The 12,831-nt window shown below is 46.7% G+C and overlaps 2 protein-coding genes and 1 long non-coding RNA gene across 5 annotated transcripts in view; 1 reads left to right on the forward strand and 2 right to left on the reverse strand.

Annotated features, from left to right (window-relative positions):
• Positions 1–12,831, forward strand: part of LOC110014393 (ICOS ligand-like) — a 133,849-nt gene that overhangs the window by 33,972 nt on the left and 87,046 nt on the right. The window lies entirely within an intron of this gene.
• LOC105356311 (uncharacterized) lies at positions 716–3,380 on the reverse strand. The gene is made up of 5 exons (XR_910508.4): positions 3,244–3,380; positions 2,481–3,049; positions 2,275–2,381; positions 1,965–2,044; positions 716–1,887 (listed from the first exon to the last, which is right to left on the reverse strand). It is a non-coding gene; the product is annotated as an uncharacterized LOC105356311 (long non-coding RNA).
• LOC144987309 (Fc receptor-like B) lies at positions 11,081–12,534 on the reverse strand. The gene is made up of 5 exons (XM_078936650.1): positions 12,351–12,534; positions 12,204–12,239; positions 11,841–12,104; positions 11,521–11,766; positions 11,081–11,445 (listed from the first exon to the last, which is right to left on the reverse strand). The coding sequence occupies exons 1-5, from the start codon at positions 12,397–12,399 to the stop codon at positions 11,081–11,083; spliced, it is 960 nt and encodes a 319-aa protein (XP_078792776.1). The 5' UTR covers positions 12,400–12,534.

The following is a 12,831-nucleotide window of genomic DNA, read 5'->3' on the forward strand; positions in this document are numbered from 1 at the left end:
ACATTGTTTTGTTTTCCCATTTTTTATTTGGGCATTTCACACAAAAATAACCAAAAAAGCATGATTTTTTATACCTTTTTTATACCCGCAGCCCCGTCCCGCTCAGCACACCCACTCCGCAACACACCTATCTGTGACCGACTCCCTCTAGTGTTGAAACTGAGAAGTGCAACACAGTTGAGCTGAAGCGGCATGTGCGGGCCATATTCAATTATATTTTCAAAATTTGCTGCAGGCCAATGAAAACAGACCTGCGGGCCACAGTTTGGACACCCCTGATCTAGACCATCTAGAGTCTAGACCCACTAGACAGTGGGGTCATCTAGACCCACTAAACAGTGCTCTGAACCTTTTTTCTTCAATGATTTGTGATCTTCACTGGTGTCCATGGATTAAATCTTTCCACCTTTATCCACCTTTGTCATGGTAGATGGTAGGGAGAACACTCAACTCAATGGAAAGGGGGGGGGGGGGGGGGGGGGGTCATCTGGACCCCATAAGATAGCACAAGGGTTAATATCCCCCAGCATAGGTTCTCTGCCAATCTAGGGTGGGGACAGGTCTCCTACTGTGGTCTCACATCAGTCCAGAGTTTTAGTCTTGGAGTCTCAGAGGTTTAATGAAAAGTCATTTGACTGGGGAATCAATTGTTTCTGATCAACTGCAGGCTCCGCCTACTTTAATTGAGGCTGTGGCAATGATGAGGAGAAACGTCTTGACTTCGATATGTGAAACTTTATTCACTCATATGCCAACAACTGAAATAAAGCAGGCAAATCATCTTACATATGAACACTAGCAACTGCCCCCCCCCCGAACACCCAGAAAGGAACTCAACCGTCAAAACCCATTCTGCAAGGGCGTTTAATGAGTCTGCCAAAACGGCTATGCCGACCTGCAGCCTGTGGAGCCAACTGTGGGACACTGTCTGCAGAGCGTGGCAGATCTGGGGGTCTGGAAGGAGGACGTCCCCGGCGAGGAACTGTCAACACAAACGCTGGTTTCAGCCGGTCCACTGTCACAAAGTCTCTGCGCCCACCCATGTCCAGGACAAAACATTTGTCCCCCTTCTCCATGACACGAAACGGACCATCGTAGGGAGGATGAAGGGGCGAGCGGTGGGCGTCATGTCGGACAAAAACAAACTGGGCTGACTGGAGCGATGCAGGCATAAATGACCGTGGGACGCAGTGGTGCACGGGGCCAGGTGCCTACGGTAATCGGGGGCCCGGGGCAGACGACTCTAATAAAAACTCCCCTGGAATTCGGAGCGGCTGTCCAAACACTAACTCAGCGGAGGACGCGTCTAGGTCGGTCTTAGGAGCTGAGCGTAGCCCTAGTAGGACCCACGGCAAACGATCCAACCAACAGTCATCAGTGAGCGCTGCACGGAGGGCAGCCTTAAGAGAACGGTGGAAACGCTCACACAACCCGTTCGCTTGAGGGTGATAAGCCGCAGTACGGTGCACCTGCACCCCTAAAGATCGCGCCATTCTTGACCAAAGCTCCGAAGTGAACTGGGGGCCCTTTTCTGAAGTAAAGTCTGACGGGCAACCCAGGCAGAGAGAAAAGCACTGACTACATCAGCAGATGCAGTGGAGGACAGAGGAACTACCTCAGGCCCCCTGGTGGTCCGATCCACCATTGTTAATAAATGTGTGAAACCCTTCGAGGGAGGCAGTGGGCCAACCAAATCCACGTGAACGTGGTCAAAACGCTTGGCCGGGATCGGGAAAGGTTCCAGGGGGGCTTTTGTGTGCCGGTGAACTTTGGCGCGCTGACATGCAACACAAGCAGAAAATCATTGGGTGCCCTCTTCCCACCCTGACGGACATCTACTGCTGGACAGCCTTTGCATCACACCGGGGACGTCTTTGGGGCCTGCATCTGGAAAGAAACAAAAACAGCAAAGTCAATTAACCAAAAAAGAAGAGAAAAATTAAGATTAAAACTGTTTTCGTTACCTTCAAGAAGTTGTAGACATCCACATCGTAGCTGCCTCAGTATTCCTGCCTTTTTTGTTATGGTATGCATAACAACGGCCCTTATAGAAAACAACAGACATACAGGAATAGTCCATTTTAAAAATACCACCTAATTAAAAAGAAACTAATAATTCTATTGATGTTTAATACTGGAATAACGTTAAGGGGAATAAAGCATGTTTTTGCTGGTCTGCTACAATTTACTCTGCTCTGATTCACTGATACCAGAATTCTGCCAGTCTGCATAGTGCAGACGCATACATTTTGTAAATATGGCACAATATGTTACCGCGGTCAAGTGAGCAGACATCTGCGGAAGTGCGGCCTCTCGCTAGCCGTCACTGACTTCTTGCATGTGCGTTTACATCCTAGTTTGCGGTTCACACGCCCAGCGAGCTGGAAAGACGGTAGAAAGCGCTAATATGATCCATGTCACTTGCTGTGATGATCATGAACATTATTACCAACAATATTCCAGTGAAACTTTTGCATCACCTTAAATGAAGCAACTTCAGAAAGAGTTGACAGGACCAGATGTTATTTTACGTGGAGTTTCTTCATTTCTGATTCCATGTCATCTTCAACAACACAAAACACTCTGTCAGTGTTAAATCTCACTTTTAGAATCTGTCTGATAGATTATATTTCAGACAAAACACGATATTTCTGGTAGTTTATTATGGAATGAACAGACATGCAGTATAAATGAATACATTTGTACATCAAATAACAATATAGGACTTCCAATATGTCTCATTTATTTCAGAGCACAGTACATGTTATTTGATCATGGGTAACTGTGACATGGATGATTGTAAACGAGGATCTGGGTTCAAAAACTGTTGGTGGGTGACACCACTCTCGAACCAGGAGTGTCGGCCAGAACACTACTTCAAGGCCTGGATGAGGCGGTTTCTGTTAGTGGGTGCGTGGAATAAATGACAGCAGGCAGGAGGTTGGCTTCAATAATTATAATCCACGCTTCAGGCTTTACATCCTTTGGTTTGACATACAGAGGCAGGTAAATTTCCATAGGTGGATGAACACATGTAGGTGTGTGGTCTCTAATAAACACAAACACAAATATAAACTTAATATGCAACTTAAATCACATAAAAAGAACAAAGAAGTCAAGAGCGCCCACGTGCGCTTTATGCTCATTACTGACTAATTAACGCTTATTTAGCTGTGCACTACGTAGATATGCTGAATATTTGAACCAAATTACTCCAAGTAACATATATTAACATAAACTTACTTTGTCATCAACGCACACTAAACTCCAAGAAAAAACTTCTTCATTTCAACCTGCCACGCAGCGGCACTCTCACACGCACGGAGGAAAGCAGACAGGCAGGTGCCGTGCAGCAACACGATGACGTCATCACTCTTGTAATGAGCATGCGTCCAACTCTAAACAGAACTTAAAGGGACAGGAACGTATTTTAACCATAATTATCTGAGTCTTTTGTACAATGATATTAGCGCTTTATACCGTCTTTCCAGCTCGCTGGGCGTGTGAACCGTAAACTAGGATGTAAACGCGCATGCAAGAAGTCAGTGACGGCTAGCGAGAGGCCGCACTTAATATTGTTGCTCTGTTCAATTCCCTCTGTCTGTGAACCTTGAAAAATATTGAGAAACCTTATAGGTTATAACATATTTGATTAACCCTAGTGACAATTCACGGACAATTATTCCCAGGTTGACATGACCGATCCTGACACTGTGGTAAAAAATCGACTTTGTTTAATCCATAAAAGTCCTGAAAAGAGCTGGAAACCCCGCTAGCATTGAGCTAGCTAGCATGCTAACACGGGAGAACATTGGTGATAGTTTGTCATGCAACATCTAACTTTCTAACATCTTTTTTCACTAGCACAGGGGTCGGCAACCTTTTTTACTCAAAGAGCCATTTGGGACCGCCCCTAATTAAAAAGAAAGCACCCGGAGCCACAACACGTTTTGACATCATTATATATAAAATGCATGTATATATTATTCAAAGGTGCTCATTACGTCGATCGCGATCGACCGGTCGATCGCGATCGAGCCCGAGTCGATCCGGTGTGGGTACCGGATCGACTTGGGCTGACAGATCGACTCGGGGTCCTTTGGGGTCCTTCGACCAATGATGACGTCACACAATTTGATTGGCTGTAAGTTGGCACGATGACGTGTACAATAGTGATTGGTCAATGTATTGGTCCGGACAAATCACGCTCTTACAGTTACGGTGAACGATAATACTATAACTGGGGAGTCCTTCAAGATGGCGGAGTGAGTGGCGGTGTGGAGGCAGGGTCTGAAAGAGAAACCAATTTTTGTGTCCAAATAGGAATTGTGGTGAGACCAACCTCCCTAGAAGCGTCAGAAAACCAATATTAAGGAAAAAAAAACAACCTGATAACTTCAAGATATATTTTTCACCTTTTTTTCTCTACTGCTTGAAGAATGGCTAACCCAAGGCAAGCTAAGGTTAGCGACCATGATTATGACCTCTGGGCTCTTGGAAACTGTTGTGAGGAAGAAAAAAACAGTGCAAATGGAGCAAGCAGTTGCTGAGGATGTGAATGACTCGATCTGCTTAGACAGCCCAAACCCTAAAAGAATGAAGAAACGAGGAACCACGAAAGAACAAGATGGCGCTAGTAATGCTAGCCTCGCTCGCGCCATGCAGGCCATTCTAACCAGATTTGACGGCCTTGATTCACACATGGATGAAATCCAAACAGCTTTGAAAAGATTTGACGACTTGGAAAAGAAATTGGAAGGCATAGAGAATCGCATGGATGTGATTGGAAAATCTACAAAAGAGAACACAGAAAATATTGTGAAGCTGCAAGAACGATTGGAACATTTCTGATGGTGGAGCAAGCAAGACGGAGCGGGAAGAGAGCCTTTCTGAAGGAGGGATATGCGCTGATGAAGGGAGGAAAGTGATGCCATGACGACCAGAGACAGAGTTTAAAGGTCTGTTTTTGTTAAGCTTTAGAATGTTGTAATGTCAAGGTTGATAACAACAAGGTTTATAAGTTAAAAAAAAACTTATAACTACTGTTATCGGGAAAGTTGGTCCATTTATGCTGTTTTATGGTTTTGGACAGACATTTTGCTCTTTCCTGCATCTTGAGGAAATCTCAGCGTTTATTTAGACACCAACTATTCTGCTCAGTGTTCATGTCTATTTTATTTGGGCATCGGTGTTGTGAGTCCAGTCCAGTTTCTGGTTGAGGTGAACACCCAGGTACTTAAAACTGTCCACTACCTCAATGTCCTGGAGGCTCACCGGTGCGTATTGTGGTGTTCTTCTCCGGAAGTCAATCACCATCTCCTTCGTTTTACTGGTGTTCAAGCACAGGTGATTACGCTCACACCAGTCCACAAAGTCCTTGATTACTGACCTGTAGTCCAGCTCCTTCCCCCCCGACACACAGCCAACAGTAGCCGCGTTTACATGGACAAAAGTAATCGGAATGAACGCCTGATCGGAAAGAAAAGGCTTCATGTAAACGCGCCGTTCGGAATACTCTGCCCCGGTCAGACTCGTTCGGATCAGAATTTCTTTCCGATGGAGATAGCTGGGTATACCGATCGTTTATCCGATCGTGGAGCATGTAAGCGGTCATTCCGATCGTGTGTCACTGCTGCTCTGGGTTACGTCATGCATAGACGGTGTTTCACTGAGAGAAAGCTTGTGAGCTCATACGGGATCGACCAGCTGCTCTGCAGACGCCCCGTGAAAGCGCTGCTCCGCTCTCGCCCCTCTCTTTCACCCCTCACGGGGGAGATGCGGGGGGGATGCGTGCCCACTGACGTCTGGACCCGGCACCCGAGCTCTGCGTTCAGGCTCTGGTGCCAGTGGACCGAGTGACCCTCTCTGAGCAGAGCAGCTGGATTTATTAATGTGTTTGAGGGAAGGGTGCTTTGTTACGTGTGCGTTTTGTTGTTTTGTTATGTGTGAGAATTTGGACTGCGAGCCGAACCGCCGCTCTGGGTTAGCAGCTGCCGGACTCACGAGGACAGAGCAGAGCTCGAGCCGCCAGATTACAGCGGCTTTGGGGCAGTGTGTGAGCTTTCCAGAGCAGAAATGTCTCTCAGTCCTTAGAAACTGTTCAAACAATCACATGGAATTGTGTTTCCAGTTGTGCCCCGACAAAATAAAGGCTGATGTTATTCCCACACATCTACGTGCAGCCAAGCTGCAGATTGCAGCGTTTCCCGCATGGTCCTGGATTTTTGTCCATCAAAAGGCTAATCTTGGTAGCGCGTGTTGTTAGCCTCTCCTAAAACTGGGTTCTTCTTCCAGCTCCGTTCTTCCACAAAACAGCACTGACCACACAGATTAAATATAAAATGATGAGCGAACAGGCACTTCATAATATTCATAACATTAATAAAAGCCCGTTTGGAAGATCGCCTCGCATATTACCGAGCTACTGCATAAATATATATGACAGCAAAGGTTTGTTTACAACGGGACACACTTTCCTTCCGGTATTTTCGACACTACTGCGCATGCCCAGATGATTTATTCCGACCGAAAGTGTGACCCATGTGAATGTTTCTTCTAATCAGAAAAAGGTTTTCTGTGCCCATGTGCACGGGTGAATTTTAACCCGACCATTGATCCCATCGAGATATTCTGCCTTTGTAACCGTGGCTACTGGCCGAGTCGTCAGAGAACTTCTGGAGGTGACAACTGCCAGTGTTGTAGGTAAAGTCCGAGGTATAAAGGGTGAAGAGGAACGGTGAGAGCACCGTCCATCAGGAACAGCAGTGCTGGAGACCACCACCTCCGACACACAGTTGTGTAGCCTCGCATACTGTGGTCTGTTGGTGAGGTAGTCGGTCGTCCATGCGGTCAGTCGTCCGACCACTCCACCCCCTTCCAGCTTCTCTCTCAGCAGAACTGGCCGGATGGTGTTGAAGTCGCTGGAGAAGTCAAAGAACATGACCCTCACAGCGGTTCCGGCGTCCTCCAGGTGAGTCAGCGCCCGCTGCAGCAGGTAGATGACAGCGTCATCCACCCCGATGTTCAGCCTGTAGGCAAACTGCAGCGGGTCCACCGCGGTGCTGACCACTGAGCGGAGGTGGCTGAGGATGAACCTCTCCATGGTCTTCATCAGGTGGGAGGTCAGGGCTACTGGTCTGTAGTGGTTTGGTTCCTTAGTGGGGGTGTCACGATTCTCCAAATCCTTGATTCGATTCGATTCTCGATTTTTACATTTATTCTTTTTAAAGCACAGATTGTCATTTTTTAAACTATACTTTAATGCAATAGAATATCTGACCTGTGTTTCCAATGTACCACACTACACTGTCAAATTTAAAACTTTTATTAACAACATAATGGAACAATAACTTATATCTTTAGTCAATTAATTTTTTTAAAATAAACTGGCTTCCAGTTTGTCTTTTGTAAGTGCAGTCTTCTTCACAAAAGAGGAAATTCAAGTTCACAACAAAACAAACAAAACCAATAAAACAGACATGTCCATAGTCTCTGAACAATTAAGTGTCTTAAACTATTTCTGAACAGATGAACATGTAACACACTGATGTATTGTATTTTTTTGTAATGTATTTTTACCATCTGCTCAGACCTTCATTAACTTTCTCTTTTACATTATTGTACTTGGAGGGAATCACCGTAGCTGAGAGATGCCTTCCACTGGGGATTGCGTACCGAGGCTCTAACACGCTAATTAAATGCCTAGAACCGGAGTTTTCCACCGAATAAGGTCGCGTGTCCGCAGGAATACTCCCACCGCACGCGGAATCGCATTTGCACGAGTTGAGTTGCTTGGAGGTTTAATTCCAAACGAAGACGGAAAAGTAGTGTGTGTAGTTGTTGGTTTACAGACAAATCTATGTTTTTGTTGTGCCTGCGTGATGCCCTGAATGTTAGTCGTGCTGCCCGTGAGAGAATACGGCACACGCACATACATACATAGCGCAGCTTGCAATCTGTTTTATTTTTAAAAACTCACTGAAAATCCAAAATACTTCCACACCAGCGACTTCAGTGAAAGAGGAGGGGATTAAAGTTCTGTCCATGGGTCTCCTGCATCTGCAGCTTCATGCTATCTTTTGAGTGGCTGTGAGATGAGGTTGACTCGCAGAACTTTAAAAAAAACTTTATTAACAAATAGACTTGCAGCACTTTTCCCGTTTGGCAAGTAACCAGACGCAACATGGGGCGTGGGAGCCTCGACGATTCCATTTGTTCATTCGAAGTTCGAGATTGTGACTTAATTTCGATCGATTTCGATTTAAAGTCGAAATCGTGACACCCCTATTCCTTAGCATGCACCATCTTAGGAACTGTGACCACTGATGGCCTTTAGTCCCCTCCACACTCCTCAGACGTTGTTGTTCTCCAGCTCCTCCAGCTTCCTCCTGTAGCTGTTCTTGGCCTCTCTGATCTTGTATTTGAGTTAATGCTGAACTCTCCTCTGCTCCTCTCTGTCCCCTGAAATAAAAGCCCTCCTCTTCTCCTTCAGTAGGGCTCTCAGCTCAGGGGTCACCCAGGGCTTGCTGATGGAGAAACAGTTCTGTGTTCTCCACACAGAAGCTGATGTAGTCAGTGATGCAGTGGGTCAGGCTGGTGATGTCATCTCCATGAGAGCTGCAGAGTGTCTCCCAGTCTGTGGTCTGGAAACAGTCTCTCAGTCTCTCCCTGGCCTCATCAGTCCACGCTCTCACTGACTTCCTCTTCTGGGGTGGCTCTCATTTTGCTCTGGGTTTGCATTCAGGAACCAGATGCACCAAGTTATGATCAGAGCGGTCGAGTGGGGGGAGGGGGTTGGAGTCATATGCGTCCTTAACGTTAGCATACATTAAGTCCAGCGTCTTGTTCTCCCTAGTGTGGCATTTAACATACTGAGTGAAAGTGGGGAGAATGGAGGAGAGCGAGGCATGGTTGAAGTCCCCGCTGATGAGAAGCAGCGCCTGCGGGTGCCGGGTCTGCATGGACTGGCTCTGTCACCAGGAGCTAAGCTGTTCCTTCACAGAGACGTGTGCCGGGTTGCACCACCATCTCTCGTTAATAAACGCCGCCAGTCCTCCTCCCTTTTTCTTACCACTGTCTCTCAAACTCCTGTCCGCCCGAACCAGTTTGAATCCATCCAGGCCGACCACGGAGTCTCAGTGAAACACATGAAGCTACACTCCCTGTATTCCTGCTGTAACCGGGCAGCACTGTTAGCTCGTCCATTTTGTCAGAGAGAGAACGGACCTTTCCCATTTGTACCCCCATCTCCTCTCCTGAAGCCTACGTCCTGCTCTGCAGCCTCTCCGTTTCCTCCGTATATCAGGTGGAACTTCAGGTCTGTCGGTGTAGAAAGGTGCAGGGCCGCACAGAGCTAACAGCTGATCCCTGCAGTAAACAACACACACTCCCAAACAAACTAAAAAACAATGAAAAACAGAACGCTAAAATAATAAAACTGGTCTCCCTATGTGCAGACTTGCAAAAGGCATTGACCACGTAAAGGAAAAGCCGTAGAGCGGGCCAAAAAACAATAGAGAAGAAAAGAAAAGAAGAAGGAGAAGAGAGAACATGAAAAAAAACAGATGAAACTCTAAATCTCCATTTCATGAACAGATCTCAGCATTTTGTTGCTGTAAATCTGCAGCAGAAACAATTCAGTAAAGTTAGCAAACAACAATCCACAATAGTATTTTAACTGATAAATCATCACATTTTAGTTTCTTTTTACTGAGAACAGCAGTGGATCAGGCTCCTCCCCCTCATAGAGGGGGAGTTCCATGACTGGGGTTTGGGCCTCTGGGGGCATTTACCTTCAGTTTCCACCCAGACCACATTCCAGCGGCCCCCCTCTGACTTTCCTGCAGGTGGGGTCACACATCGTCTATTAGGGCTGGACCAGGTGCTCACCTGCAAGCCCCAAACCCAGTCCTGGTTCCAGTCCTGGCTCCAGGGTGGGGCCCCTGGTGACGCCATGTGGGTGACGTCACTGAGTCGTTATGTTTAGTCATTTTGGGAGGGGTCCTGAACCGCTGTTTGGCTCTTCACCTGGGACCTGTCAGTCATGGGAGACCCCGCCCTGGACAGCTTAACTCCTGGAATCACTCAAGCTGTCACCCACCTCCACCATGATAAGGTGACAGTTCATGGATGGATACCCCCCCCCCCCCCTCTGGAGATAAGAGAGCCTTTCCTGCTTAAAGACCCTCTCATGAAAATGCTGTTTAACATCTTCATGAGGCATTTTCCTCATGAAGGACATAAATAAAAACTTGAGCTCAAAATGTCATTAATGACTATTTCTTTATTCAAACTGTTACAAAGCAAAAGGAGACAAAAAAATAAATAAATACATAAAATCTAGAGTGGGCGGAGCCAAAGTCTTTGTGCTCCGCCCCGTTCTGATGCATCCGCTGTCAGAAAAATACGTCTTTGTTTTCCTGGTCTGAGCTGGAATCTGGATCTAAACTGTATTGATGGACGGCTACGATATTGATCACCACTAATGTTGGGGGGGGGGGGGGGCTGTAAGCTAGTGGGAGACAGTGTAAACAGATGGATGACAGGAAGTGAGGGCAGGGTAGTTCTGCACCAGCTGTCCCGCCCACATCCCAGAGGTGAATTTCTGATGAACTGCTGCTGTTCTGCATGTTCTCTGTCCTAGAACCAGGAATTCTGTTTCCATGACTCAAAGACCACTTTGACAACAGATCAGAAGATGATCAGAGTCTGGTTGTGTTTCTGTACTGTGGTAGTTGGTGATCTGGATGATGATTAATGACCTCCTCCTGAACCCAGAGAAGACTGAGGTCATTATACTTGGTCCTAAAATCCTCAGAGATGCTCTGTCTGCTCAGATAGTCCCCCTGGATGGTGGAAGTATAGCCCCCAATTCCACAGTTAGAAACCTTGGGGTTTTATTTGACCAGGATTTATCATTTAAGGCTCACATATCTCAGGCGTGTGAAGGCAAATTGAACAATTATATTTGAAATAGAGATTCACTGTATTGAACACAATAAAAGATTTTTGAACATTACAAAACAAACAAAAGAATATTATTTTGATAAACTAAACAGCAAAAATATTTAAAACTCTCTGTTCAGAACTGATGCTCTGTGGTTCCATATGTGATGACGTCATCATAGTCATCAGCCAATCCCTGCTCAGCATGTGAGTGCTGGGTCATCACCATGGAGGTCACTTCCTGCAGACAGAACAGTTTAGAAACTGAAGATGATTGATCAAATGTGATTGATTGATTTCTGTTACCTGAGGCTCTTTGTGGACATAAAGACACCAGAAGGAGAGTGGAGATGAAGAACGGACTGATCACCAGCAGGTGGAGCAGGACTCTGAATTCAAAACAAGGGGAACCTGCAGCAGGGGGGCAGGGCCTCTGTGGCGGGGTTTCTGAAATGGGTGGGGCTTCTGTGGTGGGCGGGGCTTCTGTGGTCCTGGGTTTCTCTGCAGACAGAGTCCCACCTGGTCAGGTGACTGCATGGAGGAAATCCATGGTGAGATGACAGTGAAGCTCCTCACCTGAGACAGAGATCCAGCTGGATGGAGACTCTCCATGAGCGCTGATGTGACACTTGTAGAGACCTTCATCAGACCTGGAAACATGCTGGAGGGTCATGTGACCTGTAGGCTCAGTCCTGATGAGGGAGCCATCTTTATAGAAAGCAGCTGAGGGCTTGGAGGGAGGGGTCTGTGATTGACAGCTCAGAGTGAGGTCATGACCCTCCATCACAGGGAGGACAGGACTCTGCAGGATCACTGATCCACCTCAACACAGAGACAAAGCATTTCATCCATCTGCACACAGCTGCAGCAACACTAACTCCACAGTCTGATCTTACCAGAGACACTGATGTTCACGCTGATGCTGGAGGCTCCTCCCCCTCTGGACTCACACCAGTACACGCCACTGTCCAATGGATACATGTAGCTGATCCTGCAGGACAAACCATTTGCGAATCCCCATCCAGATCCACACAGAGTCCTGGTTTCTTCTGTGGTGTTTCTCCTCAGAGTCCATCCTGCAGAGCTGTGGTCCTCACACTTCAGAGTCACTGATTCTCCTTCAAAGAACTGAGATCTGCTGGGACTCACAGTCAGACCAACTGCAACAACAAAGTAAAGACACACAGAGTGTTGCTGCTGTCAGAGGCTTTCTTGGACACAAAGACAGAGAGTGGGACTGACTGAGGAAGTGGACTAACTTTGGTTAGTTGTGCAGCACAGCAGGGAGCTCAGAGCTGCAGAGAAATGACACTCAGCTTAGTTGGAGCTTTGATGAAGGCTCTGCTGTGGGAAGCAGCATCTGTCAACGTTTCCACACCAACACACATCCAGCAGACGGGACTCACCCAGCAGCATCTGGACAGATGTTCCCTCCATTCTGCAGCTGCAGGACATCAGACCAACAGCAGTTGGACAGACACCAAAGTCTGATTCTTCTGTTAGGATGATCGTCTGTGTGACGGTTCACTTTTCTCTGAAGCATCAACCAGGAAACTCAGACAGGAAGAGACCTGACAAACCACAAACAACAAGTGTTTATTAAAGTACTGTCAGAGGCGTTGAAGCAGAAATGACCGTCTCCTTTTCTACTGAGTTTGAAACACACCTTCTGTCTCTTCTTGTCCCTGTTCTTGGTGCTCCAATTGGTCCTCTGTGCAGACATTAGACCTTGAGGAACACGTGTCCCAATGTTTAGACTGTTGGACGGACTGGACTGACAGAGAGGGACGAGTTTTCACCTGAAGAGTTTTGGGTTTACAAGTGTTGCTGGTAGGATGAAGTGAAGGAGAAAATGAATAAGAAAAAGGAATGGAATGCAAGAAAAAA

The sequence above is a fragment of the Oryzias latipes genome, chromosome 18, assembly GCF_053564925.1.
Source record: "Oryzias latipes strain Hd-rR chromosome 18, Olatipes_Hd-rR_3.1".
NCBI classification, from domain to species: Eukaryota; Metazoa; Chordata; class Actinopteri; order Beloniformes; family Adrianichthyidae; genus Oryzias; species Oryzias latipes.